The sequence below is a fragment of the Labeo rohita genome, chromosome 8 (genome assembly GCF_022985175.1).
Source record: "Labeo rohita strain BAU-BD-2019 chromosome 8, IGBB_LRoh.1.0, whole genome shotgun sequence".
In the NCBI taxonomy this organism is placed as follows: domain Eukaryota; kingdom Metazoa; phylum Chordata; class Actinopteri; order Cypriniformes; family Cyprinidae; genus Labeo; species Labeo rohita.
The window spans coordinates 17681568-17702060 of NC_066876.1; the positions used below are offsets into that span (position 1 = coordinate 17681568).

At 35.8% G+C, this 20493-nt stretch overlaps 2 protein-coding genes across 3 annotated transcripts; one reads left to right on the top strand and one right to left on the bottom strand.

Annotated features, from left to right (window-relative positions):
• The first annotated feature begins 6421 nt into the window (after positions 1 to 6421).
• rap1aa (RAP1A, member of RAS oncogene family a) lies at positions 6422 to 13480 on the top strand. Its single transcript, XM_051117448.1, has 8 exons — positions 6422 to 6561; positions 9157 to 9234; positions 9376 to 9444; positions 9543 to 9599; positions 9687 to 9827; positions 11707 to 11850; positions 11950 to 12072; positions 12411 to 13480. The coding sequence occupies exons 2-7, from the start codon at positions 9178 to 9180 to the stop codon at positions 12037 to 12039; spliced, it is 558 nt and encodes a 185-aa protein (XP_050973405.1). The 5' UTR covers positions 6422 to 6561; positions 9157 to 9177; the 3' UTR covers positions 12040 to 12072; positions 12411 to 13480.
• A 960-nt stretch (positions 13481 to 14440) lies between these two features.
• On the bottom strand, positions 14441 to 19739 carry inka2 (inka box actin regulator 2). Of its 2 annotated transcripts, none has more exons than XM_051117804.1 (2): positions 19594 to 19739; positions 14441 to 16640 (listed from the first exon to the last, which is right to left on the bottom strand). In XM_051117804.1, exons 1-2 carry the CDS (start codon positions 19627 to 19629, stop codon positions 15726 to 15728), a joined length of 951 nt encoding a protein of 316 aa, XP_050973761.1. In that variant the 5' UTR covers positions 19630 to 19739; the 3' UTR covers positions 14441 to 15725. The 2 variants fall into 2 exon arrangements, with proteins under 2 accessions (XP_050973761.1, XP_050973762.1); XM_051117805.1 differs by lacking the exon at positions 19594 to 19739 and adding an exon at positions 17781 to 17874.
• Between the last annotated feature and the right edge of the window lie 754 nt (positions 19740 to 20493).

Consider the following 20493-nt stretch of genomic DNA (forward strand, 5'->3'; position numbering starts at 1 on the left):
TTACTTTGGGTTATGAATGTGAAGTTTTAAAAAAATTGTTTGTGTATTTGTTTAACAGACTGTGTTGTTTTGTCTGACTTAGTTGAAGATATCATCAAATTTTAGAAATTGTTTAGAATTGTCTTTTTAGACAGATTGTTTGTATTTCATTTTGTCCATGCTTCTCTTATATTAAAGCTTGTTTTCCTCTTTGTCTCATTTTCTTCTGAGAACTAGTCAAACACAGAGTGTAAAAAAGCTAAAAGAATGGCTTTGTGCTAAATTACTGTTAATACAAAAACTGTGTTTGACTAGTTGGGACAACATTTGCGTAATTTTGTTGGTCTGATAAGGGTTTATAGTTTTAAGAAGATAGCATTTTTTTAGTATTTGAGATTCAAAATGTTTCATAAAATGGAAAATATGTATTTGCATTTTTTTTTTCAGCGTGGAAGCATCTGTTTTGGTTTCTTCTTCGCTTGTGTATTTAGACTTTTTCTAAATATAAGTCAAGTATACTTAAATGTAATTTTAAGTATATTTCTGATAAGTATATAAAGCACATTTCTGAGAAGTACATAAAAAGTAGACTGGAAGTATACTTTCCTATTTTTAGTTTAAAAGAAGTATATGAATAGCACACTTGAATGAACTTATTTTTTGTAAGGGATGTCAATAAAATATTTTAGCCAAACAGTGTTGATATCAACAGAGTAAGAGAAGTGTTAAGTGTTAGTAGGACTAGTCTGAGTTGAGTTGGTGTGCTGTTTCCTTGAATACACTGAAATACCTTAGGTGTTGCAAACCTTCATATCTGCAAGCAGCTGCATTCAGTCTCAGAACGCAGCACTTTTAACTCCTTGATTTGTGTTGATTTCAAAAGTGTATCATGCAATATTATGTTTGACTGCATCTGTTTTTTGCATATATTTTAAAAATGAGCACAAAATGTCTATTTCTCTGTTTAAATATCTATTTTAAAATATGTACTAAAATATCTATTTATTTTCATATTTTACTTACTATCACTCTCGCTTCTAACAACAAACCGTTTGCTCTTTAGGTTGTACCAGTTTACCAGTTTGTCTTGTGTAGGTAGAAGTCTCTCTCTCTGTCTCTCTCTCTCAGGAGGAAGTTCATCTGCCAGCTGCAGTGTAAAAAAAAGCAGGCAGAAAACTGAGCTTTACAGTTTGTTCATTTTAATCTCAGATTCTTTATAAATCCTAAAAGGATGTTTTAAGGTGGAGATGATATCAGGGAGAATGAAAACTCTTATGAAGTTTCTGTGTCTTTTCATAGGTAAGTATTTTTTATTTTTTTCCATTTCTTTACATTTTCCATTAATTGTATATTTTCTGTTTGATAGACATATCAAACATTGATTTTATTAGATTCATTTGGCATTACAGTATGATTAAATTCTATAACTTATATTTAGAAATGTACAGATGAGTATCCTATCCATCAGATGAGCAGCAAACTGCGTTTGAAGATTTTTCAAAGCATTTAGTTGTCTTTAGTTGTCTTTGCGTTTAGTTTTCTGATGATTGTTTCTCTTGTTTAATTTTTTTTTTTTTTAAGACTCTCTTCGGTTATTAGAGATTGTTTTAAACTGACATCTTATTGCAGGCTATCAATGTAAATATAAATGTAAGTGCATTTAAAATTAGATTAACTGTTTCAGTTGTATTTATATGACAACTCTCTGTGTACTGTCTTAAGTAATGACGTTTTTATTTGTGTTTTCTGTAGTTTTGACCGGTGTGTTGATGAAGTCTGAAAATGTTTGGGTGGAAGAGTGGAGATCAAATGTCCATATCCAGGTTACCACAAATATACACCCAAGTACTTTTGCCATCATCCCTGTAAATCTGAGCATGTTTTGATTAAAAGTGCAAAGATTGATCAGGTTGTCTCAGACGGAAGATACGCTTTGATTGATACTGTGAGTGGACGTGTATTTCGTGTATTCATCAAACATCTCAGACTCAAAGATTCTGGTGTTTATTACTGTGGACTTGATCAATGATTTACTGATACACTGAAGAAAGTTCATCTGTCTGTCCATCCAGGTGGGTATTTATGCAAACAGTTTTTGAGAATAATATAGCCTATGCATTCATCTTCTAATTTAAATATTTCAGAAACTTTAAGTATAATTGTTTATTATACTTAAATTCCTCTTTTTTCTATTTTATTCTCAGCAGCTCCTGTGAACAGATCTACACACACCCCTGAAAACACACATATAAAACATATATGGTGGTCAACAACACTCACCTCTACAGGTAAGTTCATCCAGTCAACAAAACAGAGATATTATTGGCCCATGAATGCATTTCACCCTAAATTACTTATAATGCAGTGTGTAATTTGCAATCTAAATTATTTGATTAATTTTAAAAAGTAATACTGCAATTCTGTCTCTCTCAGATAATTCTCAATATAACCTGTTATTATCAACAGTCCAGTCGCCAGTTTCCACTCCTCCAGTCAAAAGCTCCGGTACCTTTTCTTTTTTTTTGGTTGCTTTTAGAATTCTGTATTGTATTTACACTCACTTATTTAATCACTTGCACTCATAGTAATTATATGATCTTGTTCTTTTTATTCCAGTCGATGTGACTGTGGTTTGTGCAGGTGTTTTGTCATTCTTGGCTCTCTGGATCCTTGTGGCTTTAGTGTGTATCTACAAGAGAAGATCAGATGCAAAGTCCAAATGTAAGATTACAAACATACATTAAGACTTTCATTCACAACCCGAAAAGATAGCTGATAGTAACTCAGCTGATAGTAAAAACTCAGCATTCTTTATACTGTGTTTCCATGAAGCTTCCAAATGTCATTCTTTAGTCAAGTCTCACATTCCCCAGGTCTTTATTTTTTATTATTCATTTTGACCTTTTACTGATAAATGAAATCTAACATTATTTTTATTATTCACATGTTGATGCTTTGAAACCTCACACCAGACCACTTCAACCAGGTATGGAAACCTCTCTGTGTGCCAGCAAGAACATTTTGCACCAAACAAATTTATCTAAATTCTGAAAAATTCAATCAAAATTTAAAAAAGAATATAAAAATGATCATTAATGCATGATTGAGTATGTTTGAGTTGTTAGCTTTGAATGTTTTGTAAAGTTGAAAACCTTGAAAATGCGCTCAAGTCTCTGCTGCATATGAACTCCTGTCATTCTCTTTTTTTCTGTCAGGCTGTGGACGGTCTCTTTACAATGGTAGTGTATAGTTTGGATGATCCACCTATGGAAAACAGTTTTTCTCTAAACTATTCAACTGTATGTTACAGTAAAGTGAAGAATGACTCTGGAACGGAGCAATTTCTGTAATAAGTCATTAAAAAGTATATTGTTTGCAGAACTTTAGCCATCCATCTGATGACCAAATGAATGTTAGTTTACCATTTCCTGGGTGGCAGATCAGTCGGTGTGCTGCATTCGATGCTGGTACTGTTGCAGAGCATTTGTGGTATATGTGGTCAAAGAATAGAACATTTTGCAAAAGTTCATGAGTGACAGTTGCAAACAAAATAAGGAACTGTCCTTTAGCTTTGGCCTATGAATATATTTAGTAGTCTATATCTATATCTATAGTCACTCAAAGCCAAATTTATAGTTATAGCCTATGTTGAATATTAATGAGCACTAAATTGGCAGTCTGGTCAAGTCAAGTCACCTTTATTTATATACCGCCTTTAACAATACAGAATTGTGACAAAGCGGCTGTACAGTATTAAATAGGAAATAGTACCTCAATAATGCAAAAGGGAAACAATAAACACTCAATTTTCAGGTAAAGGCAGTTAATCAAATACAATAAAATAAAATACAATATCGTGTGAAGAAAAAGTATCCCCAACTAAGCAAGCCAGAGGCGACAGCGGCAAGGAACCAAAACTCCATCGGTGACAAATGGAGAAAAAAACCTTGGGAGAAACTAGGCTCAGTCGGGGGGGGCCAGTTCTCCTCTGGCCAGACGCAGAGGACTCATTCCCGTGGTCTTGTGCCGACGGCCGTCTAGGTGACGAGGTCTTCACTGGGGATCCGTCTCTGGGGCTTATCTAGTCGATGTGGTCTCCCCCTGACATTCAGGGCTGTAGAGGTCATCTCTAGGTGCTGGGTACGGACTGGATCCCGGGGGACTGCAGTGACCGTCTGATCTGGATACAGACTGGATCTGGTGGTTAGGGTGACCTCGGAATAAGAAAGAAACAGACTAATATTAGCGTAGATGCCATTCTTCTGATGATGCACTGAGTACATCGGGTGTTATGGGAAGTGTTCCCGGTTCCGGTTGACCTAATTAGTGCAGCCTAACAATCCTTTAACGGATTTGAATTATAGAAATATGTTGATGTGTTATGTGTAAGCAAGGTTAAAGAGATGGGTCTTTAATCTAGATTTAAACTGACAGAGTGTGTCTGCGTCCTGAACAGTGTTGGGTAGATTGTTCCAGAGTTTGGGCGCTAGATAAGAAAATGATCTGCTGCCCACGGTTGATTTTGATATTCTAGGTATTATCAAGTTGCCAGAGTTTTGAGAACGCAGCGGACGTGAGGGACTATAATGTGATAAGAGCTCACTCAGGTACTGAGGAGCTAAACCATTTAGGGCTTTATAAGTAATTAGCAAGATTTTAAAATCTATACGATGTTTAATAGGGAGCCAGTGCAGTGATGAAAGAACCTGGTTAATATGGTCATACTTTCTGGTTCTAGTAAGAACTCTAGCTGCTGCATTTTTGACCAGCTGGAGTTTGTTTATTAAGTGAGCAGAACAACCACCCAATAAAGCATTACAATAATCTAATCTTGAGGTCATAAACGCATGAATTAATGTTTCAGCATTTGACACTGAGAGCATAGGTCATAATTTAGATATTTTTGAGATGGAAAAATGCAGTTTTTGCAAATACTAGAGATGTGGTTTTCAAAGGAGAGATTGCCATCAAATAGCACACCTAGGTTCCTAACTGATGACAAAGAAATGACAGAACAGCCATCAAAGTATTAGACAGTGTTTTAGGTTATTACAAATGGAGGTTTTATGTCCAATAATTAACACCTCTGTTTTTTCAGAATTTAGCAGTAAGAAATTACTTGTCAGACAGTTTTTTTAACTCAACTACACAATCTGTTAGTTTGTAATCTGTTAAATTGGTATGTTTCACCGGGCCGCGAAGAAATATAGAGCTGAGTATCAGCGTAACAGTGAAAGCTAACACCATATTTCCTGATGATATCACCCAAGGGTAACATATAAAGCGTAAAGAGTAATGGCCCTAGTACTGAGCCTTGCGGTACTCCATACTGCACTTGTGACCGATATGATACCTCTTCATTTACTGCCACGAATTGATGGCAGTCAGATAAGTACAATTTGAACCATGCCAATGCACTACCGCTAATGCCAACATAATTTTCAAGTCTGTTTAAGAGAACGTTGTGGTCAACAGTATCGAACGCAGCACTAAGCCCAGGTGATTCCTGGGCCCAGTTGCATAAACATAGCCACCATGTTAAGACTGGTCTTAAATGTCTTAAAGGTCTTAAACTGTGTCTTGACATATGAAAATCAGACTTTTTCCATGTTTAAGTGATATAATCATGTCCCCGGTGTATCTACCAACCCAAACATGAGAAAGGATACGCTTAGCAACTTTGTTTTGGTAAGTGTTTTTCTGCAGGCATGTGAAAAAACAAGCACTTTAGATTTAATGCCATGGCAAAAGTATGAGCACTAGTCATTGGCTACACAGTAAAACGCATGATTTTAGCGCCATAGATGTGATGATCAAACCCAAACAGATGGTTTTTAGCAGAGTATCTGACAAACCAGCTGTAAAGGCACAGCCCTATTCTGGAAAAGGAGGTGGGGAGCAGCAGCTCATTTGCATTTAAAGAGACATGCACGAAAGCAGTGCGTTTCAGCTTTCGCACAAAAAAGGCATTTTCAAAATGATATCATAAATGATCTGTGGGGTATTTTGAGATGAAACTTCACAGACACATTCTGGGGACAACTGAGATTTACTTATATTACATATTGTAAAAAGAGGCATAATAGGTCTCCTTTAAGAAATAGGCCTAGTTTAATCTATAGCAGTTAGCCAAGAGGTAATCAGTCTTTTCTGACTCAAACTGGGCCAGTCTATCTTTTTGTAATTGACTTTAAGAAGTTACGGCTAGTCTTTAAGAAAACAAATTATTTGACTAACTTTTTAAGACTAGTTTAAGCAGTTTATGCAACCGGCCGCAGGTACCTCGATTCCAGGATTAGCAGCTGTATTTTGATGACTTGTTATAGTCAGGTTTTTTTTTTCTTTTCTTTTTTTATCTCATACCTTCAGGGTTCTCAGACCTTTTGTCCATCACCTTTACGCTTGTTTAACACATTTTAGAATTATATATCATCAATAAATTAAAAGTACATTTCATAGATAATGTCTCTTTAACCCATTCGTGACTGAAAGTGTGTCAGGCCAGCCTTCCGCGCGCTGCAGTGACGTTTGCATCCGCGAGAGTGACCGGAGTCTGAGCGCGCGGCGGAGCGGCGGGACACGGTGAGTGAACTGTTAACGAATCTCTGAACCACTGCGCCCCGGTAGGGTCATTCATAGTTACTTTAACAAGTTCGTTTACTGTACAGCAAGTTCCAGATTTGTGAGTAAGGTCGCTTAACAAAACCTCGCGCAATGAACATGCTAACGTGCTAGCGAGCTAATGAGGCGCAGGCCGAGTGACCGAGCAGAACTAACCGCACAGTAGCGTTGCTGGCCGTTGGTGTTCACAGGAAACACCGGTGCGTTTACAGGCCACGGTCTCTCCTGCGAGCAGACGAAAACAAACACCTGCCCTCACGCTAACGGTGATATATTTGACCTGTGCGCTTTAAATGGGATTACTATGTGCTGGTTAACAAGCTAAACTCTGTGTGTTTATATTTAAACTGCGTTTTGATGCATATATGAACTCCCAGTGTCCACACTGGCATACAAACTCACTCGACAAGATGACATTACAGCTGTTAATGTAGAGGAATGTTTCATGCCGACTGGATCCTACAGCTGTAGAGGAGAATGCAGTCTTTTGTCATGTTATGATTACTGTCTTGGTGACACTGTAATATTACTAAGCAGTCAACCGTTTAGTGGAGACACTGGTCAGTTGTAACGTTACACCTGTTGCAGTTTTATCTGTGGTATTTGGTTTAATCTGATAATATTTGAAGGTGTAAACAGGAAATAAGTCAAAAAAAAAAAGACTAATGGATTAATATCATTCACTGGTCTGGAGAATGGCATAGTCTTGTTATGCCTATTTATTGCCTGTAGTGATTGACACTGAATGGTGTAAAAGGAAGAATTATTTAGGATCTTTTTGAATTTAGAATTCTCTTGAAGTTTATTAAATTAAGATCTTAGGAGGGTAGGATGACAAGGTAGCTGACTAGTGTAAGGTTATGATGTGTATAGGTCTGCAGTTTAAAGTCATAATGAAATCATGTCAATTTTTAGTGAATATTTATTTTTTTGCAATCCCAGTCAAAAGGTTTTGATTATTAATGTTTTTTAAAGAAGTCTCTTCTGCTCACCAACATGCATTTATTTGATTCAAAGTACAGCAAAAACAGTACAATTTTAAAATTGTTACTATTTAAAATCAATGTTTTCTATTTAAATATGTTCTAAAATGTAATTTATTCCTGTGGTTTTTAAAGCTGAATTTTTAGCATCATTACTCCAGTCACATGATCCTTCTGAAATCATTCTAATATTCTAAGTTGCTCCTCAAAAAACATTTTTTATTATCATGTTGAAAACAGCTGAGTAGAATTTTTTAGGTTTCTTTGCTATATAGAGTTCAGAAGAACAACATTTATCTGATATAGAAATCTTTTGTAACATTAAAAATGCCTTTATCATTACTTTAGATCAATTTAAGGCATCGTTGCTAATTAAAAGTATTAATTTCTATAATTAAAAAAATATGTACTGACTCCAAGCTTTTGAGTGGTGTAGTGTATAGTGTTACAAAAGCTTTTTAATGATGCTTTGATCACAATATATTCAGATTTCAACATTATATACAACATATATTTCAAAATGTTACTGTTTTTGCTGTACTTTTGATCAAATGAAAGCAGAAGAGACTTATTTAAAACTTTTAAAATCTTACTGTTAAAAAACGTTTGACTGGTAGTGTATTTATTTACAATAAATGCATGCAATATTGCATGGGTTGTGCATTTAACAGCATGTCTTCTCTGATGCTGTGTGCACTGGCACAAGGACAGGACAGTCATTCCTCTCCTCCAGCGACCTGTCACTCATATGATATCTCAGCAAATGATTCAGTCAGTTCCTGATGGACAAAATCAAGTTCTGCCATATATTTTCCTTGTTCAGGAAGTCTTTTTACTCTGATAGAAGAAAGACAGCATTCACAATCCTGGTTTTATTCCGACTTTAACTTTCCTCAGTGTTCAAACCCTCTTTTTCTCTATTTAATTGCTTCAGGCTGAATGAACTGGTGCATTAGCATAGCATCAGTTTGATCTGCATGCAGTAGATAAGCTGTTTGTTTGGTCATTTGGATGCATTTGCATCCTTTTATCACAGTGGAATTTAAAGTGCACTCTGAATGATCTCAAATAGCCCTGTAAAACATTAGCTGGGAATGTGCACAGCTGTAGTGACGGTGCTTTAAATGAAATTGATTTAAATATGCAATTTATAAAAGAGTGGAAACTGTATAACTAACGCATCTAAATAAAGTCAGCATGAAATAGAAGTTGTAATCATGTATTCTTCAGTATTAGTGAGGCTGGGACTTGGCGTTTTCCATCTGGAAATGGTTGTTAATTATTGTCCTGCTGTCACATTGACACACGTGTGATCAGAAAGAACAATTTTGATTTCATGGTGACTTGAGAGCACCACTAAAAAATCAAGATTTGAAAAAAAGTAGGCAACAGAGTGCTTTATGACTCCATATCTAGTAAGCTGTGGAAAAGTGGTATAAATATGGTTAACATTTATGCTTCTGGTAACCTCAGTGTGCTAACCACGTCCTCAGAAAACCAAAAGCCTGTTGAAAGCTTCAAACCTTGCACTGATGAATGATATGAGTGTGTGTGCTGTGATTGAATCTTACAGGCCTCAACAGAGTGACCCACCATGCGTGAATATAAGCTTGTGGTCCTGGGCTCTGGAGGCGTGGGGAAATCTGCACTGGTAACTTTAGCATTATTAAAGTCTAAACATTGATATACTGTGCATTGTATACAGTATCTGTAGTGTTTTTCCTCTCAAGTCTGTAGTAATTATTCAAGTCTTTATTTGGTTTGAATGAGATTCTGGTCTTTTCTCTTACAGACAGTTCAGTTTGTACAGGGAATATTTGTTGAAAAATATGATCCCACAATAGAAGACTCATACAGAAAGGTAAGTAAACCATTTTTGTATAGCTAAATAGGATAGCACCATATAGGATTATATGCTAATGCTGTACTGACACCTTTTTTTTTCTTTTTTTTTTTAAGCAAGTTGAGGTTGATGGGCAGCAATGTATGCTGGAGATCCTGGATACTGCAGGCACAGTGAGTTTAATATAATGTATGAACTCATCCAATTAGTTAATTAGTCTTCCATGTAAACTTAATAGATTATTGATTGCTTGCCTACAGGAGCAGTTCACAGCCATGAGGGACCTATACATGAAGAATGGGCAGGGTTTCGCTCTGGTTTACTCCATCACAGCACAGTCCACCTTTAATGACCTGCAGGATCTACGGGAGCAAATTCTGAGAGTGAAGGACACAGAGGATGTGAGTCACTTTTAATAATAATTCATTAATATTAGTATTATTATTAGTGGTTCTCGTTTTGGCAAATCATTTTGTTTTAATAATAACAGTAAATTATGTTTTTGTATATTGTAAAAAAAAAAAAAAAAAAAAAAAAAAAAAAAAATCATGAACCTGACAGCCCGGCTGATGTCAGCCATAGCAAGTTTTAACCAGCAAAGGCAAACAAATAAAGCACAAAACTGATTCAGTTGTACGGAGGCAAGAGCTTTGAGACATGCAAGAAATTTGCAGAATCTGTATTCACACTTTGGCACACCACACTACTTCACCAGAGCACCCACATTCTGTATTTGCAGCCCATGCTCATCAGTGAGCTACCATTGCTGTTTCAGTTCTCTAAGCATTATGTATATACACTGCTTAATTTTTATTGTGAATGTTGATATATTTTTTTAAGATCCTTTAATGAATACACAGTTCCAAAGAACAGCTTTTGTCCCCAAACATTTGAACATTAATGTATATGTGAATCTGTTACATGAAAACGTGACATGTTTTGTCTCTAAATAAGACACTTAAAGGTGGCCTAATATGCCTTAAGTCTCTGAGTGTGTATGCAAAGTTTTAGCTCAAAATACCCCACAGATGATTTTTTATAGCTTGTTAAAATTCCCACTTTGCCAGTTATGAGCCAAAACACACGGTTTTTGTGTTTGTCCCTTTAAATGCAAATGAGCTGGTGCTCCCAGCCCCCTTTTCATAAGGGGGCGGAGCTTCAAGAGCCAGCAAAACTAAAACAGGACAATCTCACGTGCTGAAAATGTCATAAACCCTCAGTAGTGTTCAGCCTTAAGGCCTGTTCACATTAAAAACGATAACTATAAAGATTAAAATTTAAGAGAAGTTTAAGTTCACACCACAACAATAACGATACAGTGGAACGATATCAATGGAAACACTTTCAAAATGATTTTTTACAGCTGATAAATGATAAAACAACGACAATCAGCTGAAAAAGAAAAGAGTATGTATTGTTTTTATTCCACTACATTGACTACATTAGAAATCAGATTGTTTATGCTAGGTTCACTGTTAAGATGCGCTTGAAATGTGCATGCTGAGGACATCTACTGGTTGAAGTTGTGTAAATGCAACAAAAGCAGACAGTTATTCTGGTGTGGATGCAAATATAGTTATTGTTGTATTTGTAGTCATTGTTATCGTTCTTAGTGTGAACAAGCCTTTATATGTTCGAACCGGAATCGGTTTAAAAGTACTGTGCATTAAAATTCAAGCGGTCGACTTCACATTACTGTCAAAAACAGTATTTAACTACCACAGTCCTGTTTATGATTATTGTGGTAGCACGTGAAGGCAGCATCAGTGAAAACAGGCAGGGACAGTAGAAGCTTTAGCAACATTAGCCTTACAGAGTGCCAAGAATCACTTTCAGAAAGGCAATTTGGAAAACAAACGCATAATGCTTTGTCTGGAGTTGACATTCGTGCACAAAGGGGACTGATTTTTTTTTCTGGGACATTTCCTTTAAAAAAGAAGTTTAACCACAGTGTCCTCAGCAGTTCAGATGGAGGGAGTCTATGGTGACTCCTATGTTTGTTGATGTATCCTAACACACGACACTTCTAATGCGTCTTTGGTGCTGACATTTTATATATCCAGCAGCTACAGCAAGAAAACGGTAATGGCAGACTGCTGCTTCTCACTCAGGGCTGTGTCTGTGCTAATGTTTAAACACCTTATAAAAGTGATTTTTGCATAATAGGTCCCCTTTAAATCAATCAAAATTTATGTTTCTGTCAGTGAGTGTGGTTTCTCATTTAAGCCAGATGCAAACAGTACACACAATCATCTAAAGTCTCTCTCTCTGTCTGTATAGGTGCCAATGATCTTGGTTGGAAATAAGTGTGATTTAGAAGATGAGAGGGTGGTTGGGAAGGAGCAGGGTCAGAATCTTGCTCGTCAGTGGAGTAATTGTGCCTTTCTAGAGTCTTCTGCCAAATCAAAGATCAACGTCAATGAGGTGAGTCACAGTTGAAAAAAAAATGCACATACACCAAGTCACATAAAGACAGTTTTCTAATGGAAGTCCTTTCTCTTTTTGTGTGTGTGTGTGTATTAGATCTTTTATGACCTGGTAAGACAGATAAACAGGAAGACGCCGGTGGAGAAAAAGAGAGCGAAAAAGAAGTCAAACTGCATCCTGCTGTAACACAGCTGCATCACTGCAGCAGCTCTGAGCCAGGTAGTCAATAAGAGGTTCATTAGGAATCAGTACATGCACTATTAAGAACTCCTTTAATCCATGATCAATGATAAAGATTTCACCTAGCGATGTCTACCTGGGATACACAAAAAAACAGTTATTGAATGATAAATGCTTGATAAATACTATGTAATTAGGAGGATGTTTTGAGCAATGAATATTGCAGAATGTTTAATTTTTTGCTGCAGTATTAGAAAAACAGCACTACATGCTCAAGCTTATTTTAAACCAAAAAAATACTTTTTGGTTTAGCAGCTCTGCGAAGGGGTTACTTAAGATGGATGGCATTATTTTTCCCCCCTTTTTATACTTTTCAGATTGCCGAAATGAAGAACTGTTGCCCAGCTGGCCAACATTCCAGTTCCTCTCTACAGTTATTGGCCGAACAATTAATAAGGCAGAACACCAGACTCCTCAACTAAAACTCAGACTTGACAGAAAAGAGAGATACAGCCTCTGCCTTTTCTTCCAGAACGGTCTTGAAAATTTTCTTCCCCCCTTTCTCCTTGAATACTATATTATTTTTTTTTCTTAAGGAGATTCCACACTGTGGATCTGTGTCTGGAGCAGAAGCTCCATAGTAAAGGGGGGTTAGACAGTCTGGGAGAGAGTTCAGGACTTTCTTAATGACTATGGAGACAATGGGAACATTTCAGAAACATGCTCATGTTTGTAAAATGCTTAGAAATGTTTCTTTTTTTCCCATAATGTTTGGATTATCACTAATCATTTGTACAGAGAAGAAGCTGCGTCCTTCGTTCATCAAAACATTTTCTGAGTGATTTGAACACTCATTGCTTTCATATTCCCCATAATATGCTTAGATTCTTATTTCCTTTTATCTTAACAAACTGTGAACAATTAATGTCCTCTTTTCTTTTGGTGGTAAGGTTAAAATAAGAAATTTGGATCTGTCTATCTTGAAGATAAAGATATATTGTACTGAAGCCAATGCATTTGTTTTTTCACAATCAAAATTGCGTTAATTATTCCAGCTTTTAAACATAATTAAATTTTAGAATATTTTCTTCCTTTTTTTGTCTTGGTTGTATTTTGCGGTAGGCTGTAGCTCAGCCTGGGATAAATATCAGCCGTTTTGTGCCTGAGCAGGAGAAGGATGAAATCAGATCTGTATTGCAGAGATGACTTCTCCTCCGATAACCGCTAAACCAATAATCAATAGTCAGTCCTTGACACTTCATTTGCCAAGTTAAATCTTGATGTGTCGGAAATTTCATTTTAGTTTTCATTGTTCTGCTCCATGGTTTTGTTGAGCATTTCAAGCAAAGTGTCTGGCTGGCTTTTGATTTGTTTTTAAAGTAATGTGTGCTTTTATGATTTTTTTTTTTTTTTGGACATAGATTTAAATAAATGTATTTCATATTGATGTGGTGTGTGTGTGTATTTTTTCTAGATTATCATCCTCACCAACAGACCATTATAGAAATAGTTTTTCAGTGTGGCTCACTTTATGTACTATAGATACAGATACAGTACTAAGCCATATAAATAATTCCATGTATCCTACACTTTTTGTACAAAACTCAATGCAGATATGGAATCCAGCAAATGTAGGTGATTCATACTTGCTGCATTGAATGCGCAAAAAAAAGTTTTTCTTAAAGGGATAGTTCACCCAAAAATGAAAATTCTGTCATTAATTACTCACCCTAATGTCTTTCCAACCCTATAAGAACTTTGTTTATCATCTTTGTCACAAATTACGATATTCTGGTAGCTTCACAAAATTACGGTTGAACTGCTGATGTCGCATTGACTATTTGGTACCTTAACTTGGTACCTTTCTGGACCTTGAACATGGTAGGATCCTTGCTGTTAATGGAAGGTCAGAGAGCTTTTAGATTTTATCAAAATATTTTAATTTGTTAATTTAAGATGAACAAAGGCTGAACTATTCCTTTAATTCATAAATATTCTTGATTAGGCATGACAAAAGTGGATATTTATGATGCATAAGACTTGGAATGGAATATCATGGCCTTTTTTAAAATGTACTCTTATAGGCCTACAGGAAGAAAAAACAGTATCCTACATCACATCATGTATTAAATAGCTCTGATAACAGATATAGAGACTATCGCAGGAGATATCTACATAACATGAGGGTGCTCATGAAACAGACAGGTATTTGCATTTGCTCAGTTTTCATTTTTGCATAGCAGTTTAGCGGCATTGCATAGTTTTTCTATCCAATACAAAACACCTTTATGCTTGCAAAGCTATGAGTAAGACATTTGTGAAAAAGCACCAATCAGGACTTTTTCATAGAATGATTGACAGTTAGGCTTAAACCTGAACATATGGATACAAACATCAGCAGAATCAGCATTAGGCTCTCAAGGGACTTCACAGAAATACAGCAGGGCAACACAATGTGACTATTAATATATTTTTTTCTGTTTTCTTTGCTCTGCCATGCTTACATTTCCAGACAAACAAATAAAAACAAACAAACAAAAAAAATACATACATAAGGTTTACCTAGCATATTTTTGGATTCAATAGTTGGAGTGTTACTCCTCTCACTTGAGGGATAAGGACAATATTACCTCAACTTTAGGGAGTGGAAATCAAGTCTGTAGCAAATGGTGTCATACGATTTGTGAAAAATTGTACGTATTTTATGAGGTGGCAGATTCCTAGAAATTAGTATGAAGGACCACACCTAACTCTGCCCCACCTTGTAAAATATGAACGAATAGAGTGTTTTCACGATGCGTCATCAGTCGGCCATATTGGTGGCACTGAATGTAAACAATACCATGGAACCGAATGAAACTCGCATATTTTGCTGTTGAAAATCGTAATTTATTGTCATGTTTTGGGCTGTACTAATTGGTTGGACTGGGAAAAACATTTGGACTGCTATAGACTCCCAAAAGTTATAAGAGAGAGAGCAAAAGACTGTGTCTGATGAACAAAAAGCATTTGTGGTTGGCCAAACTGAATCAGGATTTCCAGGGAAAGATCCTTGACAACATTCCAGCTTGTCCTTATTATTTTCAGTCAGGTAGGTGAAATATTAGGCTAATATCTTAATTAATACCACTTGTATGTATCTTTACCACCCATTAACTTTAGTTTGTCAAAATATTGCACCCTTTCTAGCGTACTAAGTCCTTAGCTATATGACTTATCAGCTTCCACACGTTTTTTTCGTGGTTTAGACAGCATAAATACCATGTATTCAATAGCACATTAGCCATGCAATCCATGCTGTTGTTTACATCCGAGTATTTCCAATATGGCCGTGCATCCGGGTAACTGATCAAACCGTGACATAAGTGCAAACCTATTGACCGTGAGATAGTGTTGGTTTACCACTCAACTTTTATGGTTTGCTTCACATTTAGTTTATACATTTACCATGAAGTGATATAAAAGAGCGTTTTTTTATTATTTTGAATTCAGTTGTAGTTATTTGGGTTTGTTGTTCACAATATAATTACTTTCAACTTGAATATGTGATGCAATAACAGATGGCTTACTTTCCTATGTGCACTTAAAGGCAGCATCATGTTTTGACAATCTCTTTTACAACAATTTTGAACATAAAGACCACTAAATATGTCTAACAATATGTGTAACAGTCTCTTCTATGTAGAATTATATCAGACCCAAACAGCTGAGCTGTAATCAAACACAGATGGATGCTTTTCTACAGTCTCCACCCATCCTCTGTCTATCAAACCATCTGAGCCCTGATAGGCCACGCCCTCTTCTTTGGTGGGTGTGCTTTTCTTTTTCATTCCTCTTGTTCTCACCCAGAATGGCTTACTGGCATCTGATTTTGGCTTTCTGCATGTGATCTTTGGTTGTTTACGGACATCCATGCCTTCGTTTTCTTGGTGGTGCCGTGGTCGAACGCGATGTAAAACCCTTTTAAAGATGCTAGCTGTTAGCGAGAGTTTCCTGGAGAGGTCTTGAGAGTTACTGCTAGATGATGATCTTGAAAGTGTGTCTTTAAGACTGGAGTCATTCTGCTCCTCACCTGTTTTCTGGCCTCCGACATCAGGCAGGTCCAGCCAGTTCCCGACCAAATCTGCAAAAACATTGTCGCCCAGTACCAACGGCTGTCTGTTTCTACTGTGGTTCATCAATGAGGCTGTCCAATCGGTGGAGTCATCGATATCGTATGAGGAGAAATGGCTGTCGGTTGTGTCTTCCTGAGAGGAAAAAGAGGAAGAAGTGCTTAAGCTTCCTCTGTAAACCCTCCTGGGTTCACGCACCATTGGTGTATGGCGGTTCTCAGCTGGAGAACTAGTGAGGAACAAAGATGGTTCAGTCTTGAAATACTCTTCTGAAACAATTTCTGGATTCCATGTTTGGTTCATGTGGGTTGTTTGTGAACTGTAGTTTATCTGATCAAGCATTGTGTGGGTGTTTGAAGAGGCCTGGTTTGTTTTACTGGAGAACTCCAGCTTCTCCAGTGCAGTCTGGACCTGCAAGAGTTTGAGCTCCTGGAGAGCACCGATCACTGAATTCATCTGAGCTTGGAGACCCTCATCTGACTGCCACAAAGAATCCTATAATGGGAAAAGCAAGAGAGCAATTATAAATGAAATCTGCTGACTGATGAATAACACTTATCTCACACTCACTTCACAGTAATTATCAAAAATCAATATCACACCAAACAGCCTGCAATTTCTGTCCAGTTTACCATCACAGATACCTGACACAGCATCTGCTGAAGAGAACGCAGATTCTCCAGTGAATTGCTTACAAGGAGAATCAAGGCATGATTTTCTTTAAAGCTGCTTTGAAACTACACTACTGTTGAGTGAGGTCAGTGAGATTTTTGAATACTTTTATTAAGCAAGGACAATGTGATTGATCACATGTGACAATCAAGGCTTTGATTTTATTTTAAAAAATCAAATAAATTCTGTTCCTTTGATATACCAAAGAATCCTGAAAAAAATACTAAAATTATAAAAAAAAAAAAATATTTTATACAATATTAAGCAGAACAACTATTTTCAATAAGGCTGGCAAATGATTAATCGTGATTAATCGCATACAAAATAAAAGTTTGAGTTTGTCTAATATATGTGTGTGTACTGTGTGTAGTTATGTATATATGAATACACACAAATAATGTATATATTTAAGAGATATATGTTATGTACAAAATATTTTTATTTATATATAATGTAAATTTTATAAAAATTATAATAAATACATATACATGAATGTGCTTGTATTTATATGTACATAATAATTACACACAGTACACACACATATATTAGGCAAACTCAAACTTTTATTTTGTATGCGATTAATCGTTTGCCAGCCCTAATTTTCAGCTATAAAAATAGTAATAGAAAATGTTTATTGAACACCAGATCAGCATATTAGAATTATTTCTGAAGGATCATGTTTTTGCATGTCTATTAATGTTTTTTTTTTTTTGATAATTATGAATATATAAAGTTGTAAGCATACCTGAAAATTCTAAAATAGATTGTTACAACGTAGTTTTGTTAAATGTTAACATGATGGAAGAGCATAATGTATGTCTTTAAACAAACCAAAATGTTTATATGAGCCAAAATTTATTTATTTATTTATTTAAATTGAATACATTTAATCAAATTCCATCTCTATATACTACAAAAATGCTCTTTTTCTTCAATTACAGGATAAAAGTGCTGTCATCTTACCTTCTTTCACCCTGCAATCTCTGCGCTTCCCTGCCTTTCCTTCTCTATTCTCTCTCCCTGTTTTCTGTTCCTTCTCTCCCTTACAAGTGTGATCGATCACCAGCCAGTCTGAGCACAGCAGTACACCACTGATGCTTTTCTACAGTAGTACTGGGTCTCAAGGCATGATGGGAGATGTAGGAGCTGATAGGCATGTGGGAGAAATGACTAGACTGTGAGTCATGGGTGAAAAGCTGAGGCATGTATTTTACTGGGTTGCTCATAAATGCAGGTGTAGGTGAAATATAGAGCTTAACTCTTATTTGACCTGAAACCTTCCATAACATCTGAATTGGATATTCAAATAGGATGTTATATTGGCTGCTTATGTAGGCAGTTGAGCCATAAAAGTCACTTTTACAGTGGCAATTCAGTTTAAAGAAGCAAATTATTATGACTAATCTCTTTTATGTATATAAGTTAGCCCTGTTTGCTAGTTTTGGCATGTTCAGTGTTCACTATTTCATCAGATTCAGCCGTAGGTCCTATTTCTCATTGTGAGATGTCACTGACTTCTCCCGTTTCAGTTTCCTGTGGGATATGCCCTGGCAGACAGCACTATTAATCAGACATCACTGAACCCACCAACAAATGATTGATGTTGTGAGTAACAATGTTGTGGCCTTGTTTCCTCATTTGGCAAGCACCTATTTTCTCTCACTCATTCATTTTCAGTCTCAGTCATATTAATAGAGATTATTTAAATGAACATACATACATTAAATAAATAACTGTATGTACACTACCAGTCAAAAGTTTGTGGACAGTAAGATTTTTAATGTTTTTTAAAGTCTCTTTTGCTCACCAAGCCTACATTTATTTGATCCAAAGTACAGCAAAAACAGTAACATTTTTAAATATTTTTATGTAAAATAGCTGTTTGGTTTTTATTTGAATATATTGTAAAATGTAATTTATTTCTGTGATCAAACCTACATTTTCAGCACCATTACTCCAGGCGTCAGTGTCAGTGATTCATCTAGAAATGAATACTTTTATTTAGCAAGGATGCACTAAATTGATCAAAAGTGATGATAAATAGATTTATAATTTTATAAAAGATTTCTATTTCAGATAAATGCTGTTCTTCTGAACTTTCTATTCATCAAAGAAACCTGAACAAATTCTACTCAGCTGTTTTCAACATAACAATAAATGTTTTTGAGCAGCAAATCATAATAACAGAATGATTTCTAAAAGATCATATGACTGGAGTGATGATGCTAAAAAATCAGCTTTGAAATCACAGGAATAAATCACATTTTAAAATATATTCAACTAAAAAGCAGTTATTTTAAATAATAAAAATATTTGTAAAAATTCAACTGTTTTTGCTGTACTTTGGATCAAATAAATGCAGACTTGGTGAGCAGAAGAGACTTATTTAAAAAAAAAAAAAAAAAAAAACATGAAATATCTTTCTGTCCAAAAATGAGCCAAAGTGCTTGTTTTGGTTGTGTGACTTAAATCTCACAACCTGCACCTAAATTTTGAACCATTACAGAAGGGCGAGTACCGGCCAATCAGCGGCCTCATTTTCAAAAACCGCTGCCAATCAGGTTGCACCTTTTCTCTGGCACCGGACAACAGCTGGATAAACATCCACATACAGAGGTGTAAAACTGCGCAGGAGAAAGGCGCATAATTTTATTTTGGAAACATTGTAATGGAAAGCCATACTAATTATTACCTGTACATATCTGAGAAGATTCTTGCAATAAAAGCACACACCTGTCCCGTAAAAGTAGATGGAAAAAGATCAGGAAAATCTCACCAGTTCATGTTTTAGACGCCGAATGTTGCTGTCCATGTTACCAAGATCCGTTTTCTCTTCGCCTATAACTGCTAAATTACAATTAAAATATTGTAATAGTTAAACGCAGGTTGTCATTAAAACTTAGCTCCTTTGGTTGTCGTTATTCGCTGAGTTCTTCGGTTTCTTCCGCGTTGGTATCTAATGGTCAGTCGAGTTATGACCAGCGATGTTTGCTAATATAATATTCCTCCTCTAAGCTCTGTCGCCTCTGACACACTGCTGATTACATATTCAGATGACATTACATCCTAGCACAAGCAAGGAAGTCCCTGTACAGTCAAGCCACAGGCATATGTGGTGTCATGTAGCTTCACGTTGATTTGAAGGGAAAGTTTCTGAATAGGATTAACTAACGGTTGATCGTCAACAAAACGGGTCATGCTTTCACACCAGTGGTCATTCATGATGAATAGAGGGTTCATGCATAACAATGGAGCTACAATTGTACAGCTCTAACTTTGATTTTAGGATTCACTCTGGATATTAGAATGGGAAAGAGCCTCCATTAGTAAACCATTAGTAAAAAAATTTGCACTACCAGTCAAAAGTTTTTGAACAGTAAGCTTTTTTTTTTTGTTTTTGTTGTTGTTTTTAACATAAGTCTCTTCTGCTCACCAAGCCAGCATTAATTGACCCAAAGTACAACAAAAACAGTAAAATTATGAAATATTTTTACTATTTAAATAGCTGTTTTCTATTCGAATATACTTTAAAATCTAATTTATTTCTGATTTCAAAGCTGAATTTTTAGTATAATTACTTCATTCACATGATCCTTCAGAAATCAATCCTATATTTTGATTTGCTGCTTAAAAAAACATAAATTATTATTATGTTGAAAACAGCTAAGTAGATTTT

Bases quoted from the DNA above. Each gene is read 5' to 3' on its own strand.
- rap1aa (XM_051117448.1), top strand. From the start codon at position 9,178: ATGCGTGAATATAAGCTTGTGGTCCTGGGCTCTGGAGGCGTGGGGAAA. The intron at 9,445-9,542 runs GTAAGTAAACCA...TTTTTTTTTAAG, and splicing joins TAGAAGACTCATACAGAAAG to CAAGTTGAGGTTGATGGGCA. The intron at 9,600-9,686 runs GTGAGTTTAATA...GCTTGCCTACAG, and splicing joins TCCTGGATACTGCAGGCACA to GAGCAGTTCACAGCCATGAG.
- inka2 (XM_051117804.1), bottom strand. From the start codon at position 19,629: ATGGACAGCAACATTCGGCGTCTAAAACATGAACTG. The intron at 16,641-19,593 runs GTGAGATTTTCC...TTCCCATTATAG, and splicing joins GGCGTCTAAAACATGAACTG to GATTCTTTGTGGCAGTCAGA.